The 20894-nt window shown below is 44.0% G+C and overlaps 1 protein-coding gene across 1 annotated transcript in view; it reads right to left on the bottom strand.

The window, feature by feature from the left end:
• Positions 1–418: 418 nt before the first annotated feature.
• CNRIP1 (cannabinoid receptor interacting protein 1) overlaps positions 419–20894 on the bottom strand; it is a 49060-nt gene continuing 28584 nt past the window's right edge. Inside the window, exon 3 of the mRNA XM_075261940.1 lies at positions 419–963. Coding sequence (XP_075118041.1) covers positions 799–963 — 165 coding nt within the window. The 3' untranslated portion in view covers positions 419–798. The remainder of the gene's footprint in view (positions 964–20894) is intronic.

The raw sequence follows: 20894 nt of genomic DNA, 5'->3' as shown, positions 1-20894 counted from the left end.
GTCCCTACCTATTGCATACACAAAGTTAGGGTGCCTATTTTAGGGCCTGGCTGATATCCTTAAGAGGTTAATGAGCTTATCAGTTCACTCTGAAATAATGACATTACATGAATATAAAGATGCGGGCGCGGGTTACATGGAAACATAACGCCAACTACTATTTGAAGTCAGATTTTTTTGATAGCTCACAATTTTTTTCTCCTATATAGAAATAGTGAGGAAATTTTCCAATAGGGAACACTGATGTCACAATGTAGCCCAACCCCATACTTGCCAACATTGAACTGGAGACCCCATTCAGAACAGTGTGGGAATCACAAAAAGAAAACACATTTTTGGGGTGGCCTCACCACCTTTTTGTCAAGCAGCCTCAATAGCGTGTTGGCCATAACACTTTTGGGCCAGCAGATAGCATGTCACATATAGAATGACAAAAAGCCAAGCAAAAATAGGAATATTTTGCCAGGATTGGGAGATTTGCCAGCTTTTCCAGGGTTCAGTGACTTCACCCCTTATTTCAGGAGCCTCTCAAACACTCTAGTAGAATTGGCAAGCATGCCCTACCCATAAGACTCTAGCGTCTCAATGATATTAGTAGTTCATTGTAAACTGACAAGTTCTTTATCTCTTACACATAGTCATCACCCCCGGAGTAGAGGTTTCTCAGGTCTAAGTCATGAAGGATTTTTTTCTTTTTTAGGCTCGTAATGTTATTTGCAGATTGCTTTGTGGTTTTAATAGGCTTGTTGTGCTGGTCATCTTGCATCCTCATCTGAAGATTGTCCCGCTATGGTGGCTTCAGTGGAACATCTCTTTGTTGATCCACATCAGGCTGCGGGTCTCATTGGGCTTACACTCATATTCAATACTGCTGAAGCTATTGCCCCATTGGCAATGATCTCTTTTATGGTAGTTGTAAAACTTCACTTGCCAGACTGTCTCAAAGCTCCCAATGTCTTCAAACTGTGAACACAGCAAAAGAAATAAAAAGAATATTTTATTAGGATTTAGCCAAAGATACATTTCATAATTGTACTAGGAAAAGAACATGCAATACCTGAAGACTGTCTTCCTAGAGATCAATACCTGGATTTCAAGGAACCTTAAGGGGACATAGTACCCTTCTTGACCCACATCAAGAGGAGTACTATGGCTCCTTAAGGAGATTGCCTTGGCAGACCATTTTTCAATGTGCAGAATCTTACAGACCATAATGCTCTGCTAAGAATTCTGGAAAAAGAAGATGCAAGGAAGTTCTCCTAGACGAAAACAGGAACATTCACGCTGACCCAAGTCTATGGCTTCTCATCTAGCCAAAAGTACCCTGCTCTCCACTAATGAGGGGCAATAACCCCAAAAAAGCTGTCAGCAGACGAGTTTCTTCCTTTTGGAGGAGGTATCCTGATTAGGCTTTAATTCCAGTCAAAGTCATCTAGGATTCCTGAAAACTAGGCATTGATCTATAGGGAACTACCTTCCAAAAAGTGGCTGCTAGTGAGTTTTCCTTTTTCCCCCATCAAGGACAATTTGTTTGCATATTCTTTTCCTAGGATTATTATCAGAACATGTATGGTCTATATGACTCTTCACACTCATAGGTGGCCTTCAAAGGCTATCTCAATAAGGTGACTGACTACTGTACTATATATCAAGAAGGCAATATACGCACTCTAATATCTAATACCTAATCTATTTTATTACCTCTGAAACAAACAAGTGTTATTCCTGACCTTACAATTACTGAGTAACGAAACATACAGTGTTGGCCAAAAGTATTGGCCTCCCTGCAATTCTGTCAGATAATCCTCGCTGTCCCCAGATAATGATTACACAGCACAGACTCTTATATAGTATATAAGTGACACAGGGTATATACAGTATAAGTATCGCCCCCTGCAGTCCTGTCAGATAATCCTCGCTGTCCCCCAGATAATGATTACACAGCACAGACTCTTATATAGTATATAAGTGACACAGGGTATATACAGTATAAGTATCGCCCCCTGCAGTTCTGTCAGATAATCCTCGCTGTCCCCCAGATAATGATTACACAGCACAGACGCTTATATAGTATATAAGTGACACAGGGTATATACAGTATAAGTATCGCCCCCTGCAGTCCTGTCAGATAATCCCCGCTGTCCCCAGATAATGATTACATAGCACAGACTCTTATATAGTATATAAGTGACACAGGGTATATACAGTATAAGTATCGCCCCCTGCAGTCCTGTCAGATAATCCTCGCTGTCCCCCAGATAATGATTACACAGCACAGACTCTTATATAGTATATAAGTGACATAGGGTATATACAGTATAAGTATCGCCCCCTGCAGTCCTGTCAGATAATCCCCGCTGTCCCCAGATAATGATTACATAGCACAGACTCTTATATAGTATATAAGTGACACAGGGTATATACAGTATAAGTATCGCCCCCTGCAGTCCTGTCAGATAATCCTCGCTGTCCCCCAGATAATGATTACACAGCACAGACTCTTATATAGTATATAAGTGACACAGGGTATATACAGTATAAGTATCGCCCCCTGCAGTCCTGTCAGATAATCCCCGCTGTCCCCAGATAATGATTACACAGCACTGACTCTTATATAGTATATAAGTGACACAGGGTATATACAGTATAAGTATCACCCCCTGCAGTCCTGTCAGATAATCCTCGCTGTCCCCCAGATAATGATTACACAGCACAGACTCTTATATAGTATATAAGTGACACAGGGTATATACAGTATAAGTATCGCCCCCTGCAGTTCTGTCAGATAATCCTCGCTGTCCCCCAGATAATGATTACACAGCACAAACTCTTATATAGTATATAAGTGACACAGGGTATATACAGTATAAGTATCGCCCCCTGCAGTTCTGTCAGATAATCCTCGCTGTCCCCAGATAATGATTACACAGCACAGACTCTTATATAGTATATAAGTGACACAGGGTATATACAGTATAAGTATCGCCCCCTGCAGTTCTGTCAGATAATCCTCGCTGTCCCCCAGATAATGATTACACAGCACAAACTCTTATATAGTATATAAGTGACACAGGGTATATACAGTATAAGTATCGCCCCCTGCAGTTCTGTCAGATAATCCTCGCTGTCCCCAGATAATGATTACACAGCACAGACTCTTATATAGTATATAAGTGACATAGGGTATATACAGTATAAGTATCGCCCCCTGCAGTCCTGTCAGATAATCCCCGCTGTCCCCAGATAATGATTACATAGCACAGACTCTTATATAGTATATAAGTGACACAGGGTATATACAGTATAAGTATCGCCCCCTGCAGTCCTGTCAGATAATCCTCGCTGTCCCCAGATAATGATTACACAGCACTGACTCTTATATAGTATATAAGTGACACAGGGTATATACAGTATAAGTATCGCCCCCTGCAGTCCTGTCAGATAATCCTCGCTGTCCCCAGATAATGATTACACAGCACTGACTCTTATATAGTATATAAGTGACACAGGGTATATACAGTATAAGTATCGCCCCCTGCAGTCCTGTCAGATAATCCTCGCTGTCCCCAGATAATAATTACACAGCACAGACTCTTATATAGTATATAAGTGACACAGGGTATATACAGTATAAGTATTGCCCCCTGCAGTCCTGTCAGATAATCCTCGCTGTCCCCCAGATAATGATTACACAGCACAGACTCTTATATAGTATATAAGTGACACAGGGTATATACAGTATAAGTATCGCCCCCTGCAGTCCTGTCAGATAATCCTCGCTGTCCCCAGATAATGATTACACAGCACTGACTCTTATATAGTATATAAGTGACACAGGGTATATACAGTATAAGTATCGCCCCCTGCAGTCCTGTCAGATAATCCTCGCTGTCCCCAGATAATGATTACACAGCACTGACTCTTATATAGTATATAAGTGACACAGGGTATATACAGTATAAGTATCGCCCCCTGCAGTCCTGTCAGATAATCCTCGCTGTCCCCAGATAATAATTACACAGCACAGACTCTTATATAGTATATAAGTGACACAGGGTATATACAGTATAAGTATTGCCCCCTGCAGTCCTGTCAGATAATCCTCGCTGTCCCCCAGATAATGATTACACAGCACAGACTCTTATATAGTATATAAGTGACACTGGGTATATCTCCCTATATTATATGAATGAAGAATGAATATTATATGAATTTCTGTCTGTCTGTCTGTCTGTGCTCTAATGCGAACCAAACGACTGCACCGATCACCAAATTTGGCACGGAGATACTTCAGATATCCGGGAAGGTTTAAGACGCGACTCCAACTCGCTCGGACGTACCATTGCTGAGATACAGCATTCCAAACACAATGCCCCCCCCCTTAGCCAATACAAACCTGCAAGTCTTTCACTCATATTCCAACTGCAATACACACGGTCACTCCACATACACAACCCAACACTGATATCCAAACTGAGATACATGCATCAGAGGATTAGATACACAGGTCAGCACACAGTATCACACGCCAGAGGATTAGATACACGCGTCTGCACACAGTCCCACAAACCAGAGGATTAAATACGCGCTTCTGCACACAGTTCCACATGCCGAAGGATTGGATACATGCGTCTGCACACAGTACCACATGCCAAAGGATTGGATACACACATCTGCACATAGTTCCACACACCAGAGCATAAGATATCAACATCTGCACACAGTACCACATGCTGTAGGATTAGATACGTGCATCTACACACAGTTCCACATGCCGTAGGATTAGATACTCACCTCTTCACACAATACCACACAGGGGAGGATTAGATACGTGTGTCTGCACACAGTATCACATTTTGGAGGATTAGATACATGCCTCTGCACACAGTACCACAAGCCAGAGAATTACATACATGTCTCAGCACACAGTACCACACGGGGGAGGATTAGATACGCACATCTGCACACAGTACCACATGCCAGAGGATTAGATATGTGCATCTGCACTCAGTACCACACAGGGGAGGATTAGATACGCGCATCTGCGCACAATACCACATGCCAGAGGATTAGATACGCGCATCTGCACACAGTACCACACGCCAGAGGATTAGATATATGCCTCTTCACACAATACTACACAGGGGAGGATTAGATACATGTGTTTGCATACAGTACCACACTTTGGAGGATTAGATACATGCCTCTGCACACAGTACCACAAGCCAGAGAATTATATACGCGTCTCAGCACACAGTACCATACAGAGAGGATTAGATACACGCGTCTGCACACAGTACCACATGCTGTAGGATTAGATACGCGCATCTACACACAGTTCCACATGCCGTAGGATTAGATACGCACCTCTTCACACAGTACCACACAGGGGAGGATTAGATACGTGTCTGCATACAGTACCACACTTTGGAGGATTAGATACATGCCTCTGCACACAGTACCACAAGCCAGAGAATTAGATACACGCATCAGCACACAGTACCACACAGGGAAGAATTAGATACGCGCATCTGCACACAGTACCACACGCCAAAGGATTAGATACGCGCGTCTACACACAGTTCCACATGCCGTAGGATTAGATATGCGACTCTTCACACAATACCACACAAGGAAGGATTAGATACGTATGTCTGCATACAGTACCACACTTTGGAGGATTAGATACGCGCATCTGCACACAGTACCACAAGCCAGAGAATTAGATACGCGTCTCAATACACAGTACCACACGCAAGAGGATTAGATACGCGCATCTGCACACAGTACCACATGCCGTAGGATTAGATACGCGCGTCTACACACAGTTCCACTCACCGTAGGATTAGATACATGCCTCATCACACAATACCACACAGGGGAGGATTAGATACGTGCATCTGCACACAGTTCCACACACCATAGGAATAGATAAGCATGTCTGCACACAGTACCACATGCCGTAGGATTAGATACACACGTCTGCTTACAGTTCCACATGTCAGACGATTAGATACGCACATCTTCACACAGTTGTACACGCCATAGGATTAGATACACGCGTCTGCATACAGTACCACATGCTGTAGGATTAGATACGTGCGTCTACACACAGTTCTCCATGCTGTAGGATTAGATACGCGCCTCTTCACACAATACCACACAGGGGAGGATTAGATACGTGCATCTGAACACAGTACCACACTTTGGAGGATTAGATACAAGCCTCTGCACACAGTACCACATGCCAGATAATTAGATAAGCGTCTCAGCACACAGTACCACACGGGGCAGGATTAGATACGTGCATCTGCACACAGTACGTCACGCCAGAGGATTAGATACACCTGTCTGCACACAGTACCACACGCCAGAGGATTAGATACGCGCGTCTGCACATAGTACCACATGCCGTAAGATTAGATATGCACGTCTGCACACAGTTTCACTTACCGGAGGATTAGATACGTGCCTCTTCACACAATGCCACATGGGGAGGATTAGATACACACATCTGCACACAGTACCACACGCCGGAGGATTAGATATGTGCATCTGCACACAGTACCACACCAACAAGGATTAGATACTTGCGTCTAAACACAGTACTACATGGGGAAGGATTAGATACAGCTTTACTCAAGGTATCCATAACAACTGATCACAGGTTTTTCACTGATATCCAAAATGAGATTCACATAATCACATGACGCTTATGGACATACACACAAACCACATACAAAATACACCAGTGCAAAATTGGACATTTCTTATGGGGCCACTACACAAACATAAAATGTAATATACCCGTGCGAAGCCGGGTCCTCCCTCTAGTACAGTATAAGTATCGCCCCCTGCAGTCCTGTCAGATAATCCTCGCTGTCCCCCAGATAATGATTACAAGCACAAACTCTTTGGTAATATCTTCATTTATTTTGCTTGCAATGAAAAAACACAAAAGAGAATGAAGAAAAAGTCACATCATTGATCATTTTACACAAAACTGGTGCAGACAGAAGTATTGGCGCCCTCAGCCTAATACTTGGTAGCACAACCTTTAGACACAATAACTGCGCACAACCGCTTCCGCTAACCAGCAATGAGTTTCTTACAAGGCTCTGCTGGAATCTTAGACCCTTCTTCTTTGGTAAACTGCTCCAGGTCCCCCCTGAGATGTGAAGGGGGCCTTCTCCAAACTGCCACCAAGAGATCTCTCCCCCTCCCCCACAGGTGTTCTATGGGATTCAGGGCTGGACTCATTTCTGCCACTTTACAAGTCTCCAGGGCTTTCTCTCACCACCATTTTCTAGTGCTGACCTGAAGTGTGTTTTGGGTCCTTGTCCTGCTGGAAGAGCCCTGACCTCTGAGGGAGACCCAGCTTTCTCACACTGGGCCCTACATGATGCTGCACAATGTGTTGGTCGTCTTCAGACTTCATAATGCCATGCACACGGTCAAGCAGTCCAGTGCCAAAGGCAGCAAAGCAACCCCAAACCATCAGGGCCCTCCGCCATGTCTGACTGTAGGGGGCGTCTTCTTCTCTTTGAAGGCCTCTTTTTTCCTGTAATCTCTATGTTGAGGCCTTTTCCTACTTTTGTCTCCTCTGACCAGAGAACATTCTTCCAGAACGGTTTTGGCTTTCTCAGGTAAGTTTTGGCAAACTCCAGCCTGGCTTCTGTCTGTGGGTAAGAAGTGGGGTCTTCCTGGGTCTCCTACCATACAGTCCCTTCTCATTCAGACGCTGACGCTGGATAGTATGGGGTGACACTGTTGTACCCTCGGACTGCAGGGCAGCTTGGACTTGTTTGGATGTTAGTCGAGGTTCTTTATCCGCCATCCGCACAATCTTGCGGTGAAATCTCTTGGCAATGTTTCTTTTGCGGCCACATCTAGGGAGGTTAGCCACAGGGCCATGGGCTTTACACTTCTTACTGACACTGCGCACGGTAGACACAGGAACATTCAGGTCTTTGGAGATGGACTTGTAGCCTTGAGATTGCTCATACTTCCTCACAATTTTGCTTCTCAAGTCCTCAGACAGTTCTTTGGTCGTCTTTCTTTTCTCCATGCTCAATGTGGTCACACAAGGACACAGGACAGAGGTGGAGTCAACTTTAATCCATTTCAACTGGCTGCAAGTGTGATTTAGTTATTGCCACCACCTGTTAGGTGCCTCAGGTAAGTAACAGGTGCTGTTAATTACACAAATTAGAGAAGCATCACATAATTTTATAAACAGTGGAAATACTTTTGTCCACCCCCTTTTTTATGTTTGGTGTGGAATTATATCCAATTTGGCTTTTTGACAATTCTTTTTGTGGTTTTCCATTGAAGACAAATTAAATGAAGAAAATACCAAAGAATTTGTGATTGCAATCATTTTCTGCAAGAAAATGAGTATTATCTGACAGAATTGCAGGGGGGCCAATACTTTTGGCCAACACTGTACACCACAACCAGATAACTAGAATGGAATTTACATAAGTGCTAAACATATTTGTATACAAGTGGCTTTACTTTATTTTGTATTGACTTACTGTACCATTATGTGACATTTCTTCTTCAAGAAGACAGGAAGTTAAAAAAAAATATATACATACACAATACAGACCAAAAGTTTGGCCACACCTTCTCATTCAAAGAGTTTTCTGTATTTTCATGACTATGACAATTGTAGATTCAAACTGAAGGCATCAAAACTCAGAAGTAAGACATGTGGGATTATAGACTTACCAAAAAGTGTGACACAACTGACAATCTGTTTTATATTCTCGGTTCTTCAAAGTAGCCACCTTTTGCTTTGATTCCTGCTTTGCACACTCTTGGCATTCTCTTGATGAGCTTCAAGAGGTAGTCCAACAGTCGTCCAACAGTCTTCCAACAGTCTTGAAGGAGTTCCCAGAGATGCTTAGCACTTGTTAGCCCTTTTGCCTTCACTCTGCGGTCCAGCTCACCCCGAACCATCTGGATTGGGTTCAGGTCTGGTGACTGTGGAAGCCAGGTCATCTGGCGTAGCCCCCCATCACTCTCCTTCTTGGTCACAGCCTGGAGGTGTTTGGGGTCATTGTCCTGTTGAAAAATAAATGATGGTCCAACTAAATGCTAACCAGATGGAATAGCATGCTGCTGCAAGATGCTGTGGTAGCCATGCTGGTTCAGTATGCCTTCAATTTTGAATAATTCCCCAACAGTGTCACCAGCTTGGCCCCCATCACACCTCCTCCTCCATGCTTCATGGTGGTAACCAGGCATGTAGAGTCCATCCGTTCACCTTTTCTGTGTCCCCCAAAAACACGGTGGTTGGAACCAAAGATCTCAAATTTGGACTCGTCAAACCAAAGCACAGATTCCACTGGTCTATTGTCCATTCCTTCTGTTCTCTTCTGTGTGTTGCCTGTCCTTAGCAGTGGTTTTCTAGCAGCTATTTTTATCATGAAGGCGGCTGCTGCACAAAGTCTCCTCTTACCAGTTGCTGTAGAGATGTGACTGCTGCTAGAACTCTGTGTGGCATTGACCTGCTCTCTAATCTGAGATGCTGGTAACCTGTCATTTCTGAGGCTGGTGACTCGGATGATCTTATCCTCCACAGCAGAGGTGACTCTTGATCTTCCTTTCCTGGGGCGGTCCTTATCCTCCACAGCAGAGGTGACTCTTGGTCTTCCTTTCCTGGGGTGGTCCTCATCCTCCGCAGCAGAGGTGACTCTTGGTCTTCCTTTCCTGGGGCGCTCCTCATCCTCCGCAGCAGAGGTGGCTCTTGGTCTTCCTTTCCTGGGGCGGTCCTCATCCTCCGCAGCAGAGGTGACTCTTGGTCTTCCTTTCCTGGGGCGCTCCTCATCCTTTGCAGCAGAGGTGACTCCTGGTCTTCCTTTCCTGGGGCGGTCCTCATGTCAGCCAGTTTCTTTGTAACGCTTGATGGTTTTTGCAACTGCACTTGGGGACACTTTCAAAGTTTTAGCAATTTTTCGGACTGACTGACCTTCATTTCTTGAAGTAATGATGGCCACTCATTTTTCTTTACTGAGCTGCTTTTTTCTTGCCATAATACAAATTCTAAGAGTCTTTTCAGTCAGACTATCAGCTGTGTGTCCACCTGACTTCTGCACAACACAACTGATGGTCCCACACCCATTTGTAAGGCAAGAAATCCCACTTATTAAACCTGACAGGACACACCTGTGAAGTGAGAACCATTCCCGGTGACTACCTCATGAAGCTCATCAAGAGAATGCCAAGAGTGTGCAAAACAGGAATCAAAGCAAAAGGAAGCGAGAACAGAAGACAGATTGTCAGTTGTGTCACACTGTTTGGTAAGTCTATAATCCCACGTCTTACTTCTGAGTTTTGATGCCTTCAGTGTGAATCTACAATTGTCATAGTCATGAAAATACAGAAAACTCTTTGAATGAGCAGTTGTGTCTGTACTGTGTATATGTAGAGGTACAGTATGGACCTGTAGGAGACCATGTGCACTGTATTGTGGATCTACAGTATAATGCAGCCATATACATGAGTCTTTAGTGCTAAACTCTTAGGCCAGAATCAATGCAAATTAACTATATGAATTTCAAAAAGATTACATTCTTTAAAGGAATTCTTTCATCAGAATCTAGCTTATAAATCCAGCCCAACAGATATATATAGGGCAGCTTCACTTGAATCTGAAAGAGTTTTCCTCTTGGGTATCACTTTCTCCATTGCCGAGATATTGATGTATTTGTCAATATGTAAATTATCTCTTTGGAGCAATGTGAGGGGTGCCATTACTCCAGAGAGAGCAGTAGCAACCTCACTACTGGAGCCACTCCATATACAAGGAGGAGGCCCCAAGGAGGAACGGAGGAGATTTACAGGTAAGTTTGTATGTTCTTTGCATGTTCATGTGGGTTTCCTCCAATTGCTCCAGTTTCCTCCTAAACGCCAAAGACATACTGATATGGGACAAGTTCTGTAAAGCACTGCTGAATATGATGGCGTTACACAAGTAAGCAAAATAAATAACAAATATATGAAGTTCTAAGCGTTGTTGTAAGGTGGAATTTCCTTTTATAGCCAGGGTTAAAGTACACACTTGGTGAACTGAAGTAAGGGGCCGGTTGGCAGGCATTAGTTCTCACTGTCAAACATAAGCTAAGGACAGTAACAAAGTACAGAATAGAGCATAGTCAGCAAACTGAGTCTTGCAGATACCACTGTTTAGCATTACCTTTGGGTAACCTTTGCATGTACATTAGGTAGCCCTGGATGATTTTACTTAAAAATAAAATCTAGATTTTTTTTTTAAGCACATGCATGGCTAATCAAATATTATATCCACTGCCCTCTCCCTGTGTCAGCTCATTGAACTTACTCGGTCGTCTCTGGCAGTCCCTAGTCAAATGAATGGAGCAGCAACGCTGTACAACCAGGCACAGGCAACTAGGGTGCTAAGCACCCCAAAATGCGCTGCTTTAACATGGTAAAATAATCAATTGAATTGAATTCATTGATCAGCCCTAACTTTAGGGTATTGCAGGGATTCCCTATACTTCTATTATAAGAGCTGTTCTTCTGATAGGTTTAGAACCAGCTCAATCTGTTAACAGCCACAGACTATTATGGGTATGTTCATACAGAGGAATTTGACTCCTATTAGTTTTAATGGGAAGAAGCAGCAGATGCCTCATAATTCAGGACACTAGAAAGAAGAGATAAAAAGAACAGCACTGAGCTGCATATAGGGAAGTAGTTCACCGGACGGGGGTAAAGATGGTGACAAATAAACTCTCACCTTATACAGATGTGAGGAATTCACAACTACTTGAATGGCATTGGAACTGAATAGCAGAGGGTTCCTCTCTGGGGATAGGAAGCCGAGTCCGAACACCTCAGGGTGCTGGAAATATGTATCAAGAAAGAGAAGCGGATTCACCGGGAATCACTGAAGGACCGCGCTCCCATAGGTTTGTAGAATCAGTGGAAAAACTTTTAATCAGGTCACAAAACACGACGTACGTTTCGAGGTCTGCACCCCTTTATTAAGTGTTCAAAAACAGGCAAGTGTAGGCAATAGGTAGGCGCCTGTCTTTGAACACTTGATAAAGGGGTGCAGACCCTGAAACGTACGTCGTGTTTTGTGAACTGAATTTTCCACTGATTCTACAAACCTGTGGGAGCGCGGTCCTTTGATGATTCCCGGTGAATCCTCTTCTCATGCGTGGTACACTAGAAAAGAAGTTCCCTTCTCAATTTTGCCATAGATTCCATGTCTGGTTTAGCCACTGACACTACAATAAATTGTACTTCGAGTTTCTGCCACAGATTGCAGAGGGAGAGAGAGTGGAGAGAAATCTAAGGCAAAGGACTATCTCAAAGCCTTCTTCAGTTTCTGCCATGTGAATGGCCCAGTGGTTGTCTGCTGAAGACAATTCCTTGTCCTTATCTAAGGACCTGGGTAGTGCATTATGAAGAGCTCCGCTCTGGACCTGCACTTGCAGACCTGGCCCATCCATGTACAACATATGAATGGCAGCCTAAGATTGCCTGGTAAAACCCAGAAATAGCTGAAGATTACAGAAGACAGACTTGGGTGATCCACTGCCTTCCATTTAAAAACAGGTGGTCGTCATTGGGTTTATACGCTTACAGTGGAGAGAGCAAGACCCCCATCAATGCCCTGTAAATCCTATAGTAGAACATCCAATATCCGTACAGAACATAAGGCAGCAGTTCTCATTCTATATATGCATTTCTCTAATAAACCATAGACATAGGTATTTCCAGTGTCATACTGAATTTTCCAATGTGGGACCTACTCTTTGATGCACATATTCACGTCAGCTGAAAGAGGGGGTCCTTGAAGCAACCCCCTCCCCCCACCTTTATGACCTGAATGTTCACATTCCATGCGCCTAATCTGTTGCTGCAAAAAAAGCAGATACCACACAATAGGAATAAGCACATCATCCCCTCTGCTAGTTCTGTCGCCGTGGTCAGGTCCATGGTGACTTTTTGTGGTTTTTAGGTAATAATACAGCTCTAGAGTGCTATTATGGAAATTCAATATCCCACTAACTACAGCTAAGAAAATTACTGTAATTGATGTTTTCCATTCTTTAATTTACTGTCCATTCAGTCGAGCATCGCTATGAATAGAAATGGTAATCTTTCCATGTGCTAATCTATAATTTCACTCATTCAATATAAGCAGCTGACAGTGTGCGGGGAAGATGCGCTCAATGGGGTTTTCCAGGACGGATGACCTATACTCAGGTTACCAGATCAGTGGGGGTCTGACACCAAGCACCCCCAGCTCATAGATTAGCTGATAGTAGAAGGCCCTGGAAGAAGAAATTGGTCATATATGTCATAACTAAAACGGTAAGAGCTACAGAAAGATTAAAGCTGTCCAAACCTTCAATAGCTGTTAAGGTAAAAGCTATTCCTCCTGACTCCCCCATAAACATGCACACTCAGCTCAGGTCAAGTGCATGTATATGTTTTCAATGGAGAGGACAGTAAAATGTTGCCAGGATCCTTCTTTTCTTCAACTTCATCATTTATCAGGGGAGGGTCTGTACACCCCTATAGCCAAGATTATCAGCCAAAATTGGTATCTATGGCCACCTTTATTCTTATGTGTAAACTTAATCATAGTTTTAGAATGATGTCAACCTAGAGACCGGTTGATCTCTGGCTGCAGGTCCAGTTTCTCTGACCCCCAGAAATCTGTAGTACATGGCAGGGATTAGAACTACCAGATACAAGATACAAATGAGCTTTATCAGCATTACCAAAGAATAAGACATTTGGTGTTGCCAAAGCAAAAAGGGGGTTGGGGTGGTGGAGGGGGGTGGGTACGAGGTTCATGGGTTGGGGGTTTGAGTGTCCATAGGGTCTCGTTGTTCTTGTTTGGGGCGTGTGGGTATCGGGGGGTATGGGGTAGGCGAGTGATGGGAGGGGCTTAGTGGTCTTTTGGGTGGTGGGTGTGTGGGGTTTAATAGTTCATGCGTCTCATCTTCCTCTTGTTTGGTGACAGCTGGACAAGTATTGGGCAGCGATCTCCACAGTGGCCTCTTCTTCTCCCAGTAGGATGTAGAGTTTCCTCTTCTCATCTGTAGATATGAAGTCTGGGATGTGGGCAGAGAGTCTTTGGTAGTAGACTACCACTCTGAGACATAGGGGAGAGTCGATGAGGAGGGAATACGGCTCTGGAGGACTCATTTTACTACATCTGAATAGCCACCATATAAAACCACACTCTGGTCACCAGGGGTTTGAGCTGCTAGAGACATGGTGATCAGCTGACTACCCATATATCCTTATGTAGAAAAGGGCTTCTCCAAATGGAACAAGGCTTGGTGATGACTATGGTCACCGAATCACAGATTATTATGAACTACAATCACATTATCACAAGATGCAACATATGATTCAACCCACCTAACATTAGCCCCAGGGCCAGCGTCATGGGGTGGCAAACTGGGCAAATGCCCAGCACCCCCGTTTCCAAAGAGGCCTCAGGATCCGCAGTACCAGACGTTTGGTCTGGTGACCCAGATCAGGGCAGCCTCAATAACAAGTGTATCGGCGTGCTATGCACACAGATACCATGGCCAGATATGCCAGTGCACGGAGCTACAAAGTCCCTGCGCTGACATAGATGACTAGAACACGGGATGGGATGGGGCGCGATGACATGGGATGGGACTTGCCTTCCCGTGACTTTTGGCCACTGAGTGCATTATTAAGAAGGCTTATTACATATAATGGTGGGCTATTCATAAGGGGAAACCATTAATAATAAGGTCCATGGGGGAATATTATGATTGAGGCTGGGTAAAGGGTTAGGATTGGAAGCCACGGCAGGCGCCCTTAGTGGCTGCCTCGATACAGGTCTCCAAGCTGGGAGCAATCTCTATCTTTCCTTTCTCACTCTTTTCCTCTGTATCTTCAAGAATCGTGTAACTAAGCAATCTAGCAGTATGAATTAGCAACTATAAATCGAATGGAAGACCCTGTGGAGTATTTTGTTTCTATTGTAAAGCATGGACAATGACAAGACCTGGTTCAGCTGGTTTCCACATGTGCCTGTTACCATCCCCCCAGCTAGGACAGCATGGCTCACCATGCGGCAAGGAGGAGAAACCTACATGGAAATGCGGACTTCTTCCTTCAAGGAGATGTTTTTTGGAGTCTATTGCTGGTGTGTGAAGATGCTACAGCTGACTGGTATTTCTTTCTATTACTGTGGACACGTGGGACACTGTTACAGCCTGGGAACCTACCATCACCCACCTACCCCAGGAGTTATGGAAGCTTGGCAAGAGAGCAGCACCATGTATACCTGGATGGCTTCAGACTTCTTTGGGGAAGTAGAACACAGTGGTAAGGAGGAGGAGGAGGGCTTGTGATGAAGGACATTTGGGGCATTTTTTGTGGTTAATGGGCAATAGTGCTGATACAAGATACCAAACTATCAGCTGTGAGCAGGAGATCTCACCACCTACCAAAGGAACTGCCACATGTTATCATGATAGCTGCATATGTCCCCCACCTCTGCAAAAATGTTTTCTGCTTGTTATATCCACATGCTGTGACCCCTCCCCGTGTCCTCCAACCACATTCTGCTGTATTATTATTAACATCACTCCACACAGAGAACTAAATGACCCTGCAGTGTGTCTGTGTTTCTTTCCTTTTTAGTTGCTCTGATTCCTAGGATTTCTCTGCCATGAGCTTGTGTGTGTTTCTCTCTTGTTATATACTACTGTACCATCTATGAAACTGTGTCACTGAAATTTCCCCATTGTGGGACTATTAAAGGATTTTCTTATCTTATCTTAAACTGTTATTTATAAGGGGGGGGCGCTATTTATAATAAGGAACTAGTGCTTATAAGGGGAAACAATAACTGATAAAGGAGGGGGGTATTATTTATAAGAAGGAACTTTTATTAGTAAGGGGGATTGATTTATAAGGGGGCAGTATAATAAATCATAAGGCGATACAAAGGTGGTCATCTGTATTGCGTATGGGCAAAAAGGGGGTTGTTATTACTGGGGGCAGAAAAGGGTACTATTATTTTAATGGAGATTTTAGAAGCGAACTGATTTTTTGATACTGATGACCTGTCCACAGGATCGGACCTCAGTATGTGATCTGTCGGGGTCTGATTGTTCTAGCAGTCTCGGCGGTGCTTATAGCTGGACAGGATGCAGCACCGTTACTATGCAAGTAACAGGAGTGGTACAGTAGTTGCAGGGCTGTTCCTATTACTTGTATAGTAACGGTGCGGCACCCTGTCCACAAGCAGCGTCTGGCACCTGGAAGCTGTTAATAGCTGATCTATGTGGGGTTCAGATGTTGAACCCTGACAGATTACATACTGACATATCGATGAGCTGTCATGAGGATAGATTATCAGTATAAAAAAAAATCCATTTACTTGATCTGATGCTTGTTAGGATAGAAGTATGTGCAGTGCACGGCTACCTCATGGAGGCCATCACTGTGTGGAGGTCGTGTGCTACCTGGGCCTAGTATAGAGGTATTATTGGTCTTTATATCATATGTTTTGTTTGGTAATTGTCTGTATAGTGGTAATAATTCTCCCCAATATAGCGGTGCACAGATAGCAGTGCACACATAGTGGTACATACATAGTGGTACACACATGGCAGTACACTCCAGCGGTGCACACATAGTGGTACATACATAGTGGTACACACATGGCAGTATACTCCAGCAGTGCACACATAGTGGTACATACATAGTGGTATACACATGGCAGTACACTCCAGCGGTGCACACATAGTGGTACATACATAGTGGTACACACATGGCAGTATACTCCAGCGGTGCACACATAGTGGTACACACATGGCAGTATACTCCAGCGGTGCACACATAGTGGTACATACATAGTGGTACACACATGGCAGTACACTCCAGCGGTGCACACACAACGGAGCACACATAGTGGTCCACACATGGCAGTATACTCCAGCGGTGCACACATAGTGGTACACACATGGCAGTATACTCCAGCGGTGCACACATAGTGGTACATACATAGTGGTACACACATGGCAGTATACTCCAGCGGTGCACACATAGTGGTACATACATAGTGGTACACACATGGCAGTATACTCCAGCGGTGCACACATAGTGGTACACACATGGCAGTATACTCCAGCGGTGCACACATAGTGGTACATACATAGTGGTACACACATGGCAGTATACTCCAGCGGTGCACACATAGTGGTACATACATAGTGGTACACACATGGCAGTATACTCCAGCGGTGCACACATAGTGGTACACACATGGCAGTATACTCCAGCGGTGCACACATAGTGGTACATACATAGTGGTACACACATGGCAGTACACTCCAGCGGTGCACACACAACGGTGCACACATAGTGGTCCACACATGGCAGTATACTCCAGCGGTGCACACATAGTGGTACACACATGGCAGTATACTCCAGCGGTGCACACATAGTGGTACATACATAGTGGTACACACATGGCAGTATACTCCAGCGGTGCACACATAGTGGTACATACATAGTGGTACACACATGGCAGTATACTCCAGCGGTGCACACATAGTGGTACATACATGGCAGTACACTCCAGCGGTGCACACACAACGGTGCACACATAGTGGTACACACATGGCAGTATACTCCAGCGGTGCACACATAGTGGTACACACATGGCAGTATACTCCAGCGGTGCACAAATAGTGGTACACACATGGCAGTATACTCCAGCGGTGCACACATAGTGGTACATACATGGCAGTACACTCCAGTGGTGCACACACAGCGGTGCACACATTGTAGTACACACATGGCGGTTTCACAACTATATATATGTTTACAATTTTTTTCCCTAATCTTTTAAGCCTATATCAATGCTACTGAAAGTGCAGCCCTGACTTCTGAAATGACTAAATTCAACGGTGTTGTTGCTATGTCAGGATTTGGGGCCCCGCTTTTAATTTTACCCAGGGCCCCATTTTGTCTAAAACCGGCCCCAATTAGGCCCTACATGGTTTACAATCATCAACTTTTCAGGAAAAAGAAAATTGTCATTGTAGTAGTAAGTGAATTACAGTCTCATGAGACAAAGCATGGTAGTGAATCAGTCTCATAGAGCTCGATGACACAATGCTTGCATGATCTTTACATCCCAGCCGTGGTAAATCTCTCCTATATAACAATTCCTTTACTCAATATGTGATGCTGCGTGCATTAACACTAAACTTCCTTGGGAAATTCTATGCTACAGAGTAAATCATTAAAGAGAACATGTGAGGCTGATTTGGGACCTCATTAGGGTTATGTGTTCCAAATAGTCCAATTACCATGCAGTCTGTACCTACATTTAAAAAAAAACAAAAAAAAACCCCTTTTATACTTACCTAAACTTGCACGGTACACCTTGGCTTCAGTGAAGTAAGTTACACGTTCCCAGCTTCGTGGGCACCGGGAGCTCTTTGGATGAGTCCAATGAGTTATACCGCACTCATCTCTAGGCAAGTATAAAGGATTTCTTTAATGTTGCCGTAGACATTTTTACAACAGGCTATTTGGGACTCTAAACCATTGGTCCAGAAGGGCCTGTGGATGACTTGGTGATCAAATTGACCTTACAGGTTCCATTTAAAGAAGCTGACGAGCAAAAAAACAAAACAACTATTTTGCACCAAATTCCCTCAACCCAAATGACTTTCACACTCTGCACTACTTTTATGTATATTGAACTCATTTCCTTGCCATTCAGCATTGCATTTTTATTTCCTCTGCGCTCTCCTATTAATCAATTGATGCTCAGCTAGAAGCAGTGCCATCTCTGCCTGCAGAGGGACAGGAATATTATTTTTCTCTCTATACTGTATATACACTTCTAAATAATCTAAGAGACCATAAGTATAGAGTTAAGGATGCTGCACTGTCATCTTCCTTTTTATAACTTTGTGACAGCGGCCTGTCTGATCAGCAGCAGTCCGAGCAGTGATAGGAGTTTGTGTCCTGCTTATGGAGAGTCTGTGTCGTACAGTCCAAGCACTTGCAGAAAGTCCTGATAATGAGATCACAAGACCCAACATAAGAGAATGAGCTCATGAATTTCAGATAGAAATGAATAACCAAGTAATGTAATAAAAGCTGCATTACAGTATATTGGGGGAATAGATAATTAAACGGATAAATAAATGACCGCAGTGTCGCTGTAACATATACAATGTAGAAGGATGACACAAAATCACACACATCTTATTAGCACAAAATTTTAGCCAAGATGTTCAAACATGGCATATGGAGGCTAACAAATCCCTCAGTGCTAATTAAGCCAAAAAAAAAATCCCAGATGGTGAGAACGTTTGCAGGGGCCGGGTGTCTATGTGTTTGGAGGCTGTGAACATGTACAGTCAATGACGATCTCTAGAAGCTTCTTATGTTAGGGTTTACTGATATGCAGTCAGGACATGGTTCTATACATGTAAACTCCAGTTTATCTATAAATGTCCTACTACTAAAATTCACTTTATTTGTTATCAGGTTCATAATATAATTAATAAGAAATATCTCGTTATAGAATATACTTTTTATTCAGACTGTACCAGTGAGTTACCATAGACTGAGCAATACACAATTGTATTATAGCTCATATAGATGCCAATAGTAAGTAGCCATAAGGTTACCGTACCCTCGTGTGTCATTATACGATTGTACATAAATTGCTTTCTTGCCATATGTAACAATGATGCCATGCTCCACCACCTGCGCTGTGGGTGTGGATTTTCCCCAAATGGATGTTAATGGAGAATGAAATCTCAGAAAGCAATTTTCTCCCCTTAAAAGTTGTTGAGGAAGATGGATACTGTATGGAGTGGTCAGGTAGTGTGCACATCTATCTATTCATTTCTATTTGAGCCCTGGACATAACCAAAGTATATGCTGCCCGAGTACCAGTACACTCAGAATGGGGGACTCCCCCATTCTCCTGATCAATGGGGGTCTCAGTAGTCAGGCCCCCATCAATCTGCAAGTTATCCCTTATCCATACTTGACTTTTTTGCATTTAAAATAAAAGTTATACTGAATCTTATCGTAAAAAGCTATTTATCATTTTTTTATTTTACATACATTTCCTGAGTCTTTTGGGAGACCTCTGATGAAGGACCATTGGTAGACCTCTGATGCAGGACCATTGGGAGACCTCTGATGCAGGACCATTGGGAGACCTCTGATGCAGGACCATTGGGAGACCTCTGATGCAGGACCATTGGGAGACCTCTGATGCAGGACCATTGGGAGACCTCTGATGAAGGACCATTGGGAGACCTCTGTTGAAGGACCATTGGGAAACCTCTGATGAAGGACCATTTGGAGACCTCTGATGAAGGACCATTAGGAGACCTCTGATGCAGGACCATTGGGAGACCTCTGATGCAGGACCATTGGGAGACCTCTGATGAAGGACCATTGGGAGACCTCTGATGCAGGACCATTGAGAGACCTCTGATGCAGGACCATTGGGAGACCTCTGATGCAGGACCATTGGGAGACCTCTGATGCAGGACCATTGGGAAACCTCTGATGAAGGACCATTGGGAGACCTCTGTTGAAGGACCATTGGGAGACCTCTGATGAAGGACCATTAGGAGACCTCTGATGCAGGACCATTGGGAGACCTCTGATGCAGGACCATTGGGAGACCTCTGATGCAGGACCACTGGGAGACCTCTGATGCAGCACCATTGGGAGACCTCTGATGCAGGACCATTGAGAGACCTCTGATGAAGGACCATTGGGAGACCTCTGATGAAGGACCATTGGGAGACCTCTGATGAAGGACCATTGGGAAACCTCTGATGAAGGACCATTGGGAGACC

Source organism: Leptodactylus fuscus, unplaced genomic scaffold (assembly GCF_031893055.1).
Source record: "Leptodactylus fuscus isolate aLepFus1 unplaced genomic scaffold, aLepFus1.hap2 HAP2_SCAFFOLD_66, whole genome shotgun sequence".
Taxonomy (NCBI): Eukaryota; Metazoa; Chordata; class Amphibia; order Anura; family Leptodactylidae; genus Leptodactylus; species Leptodactylus fuscus.
This window is presented reverse-complemented; position numbering and strand designations above follow the sequence as displayed.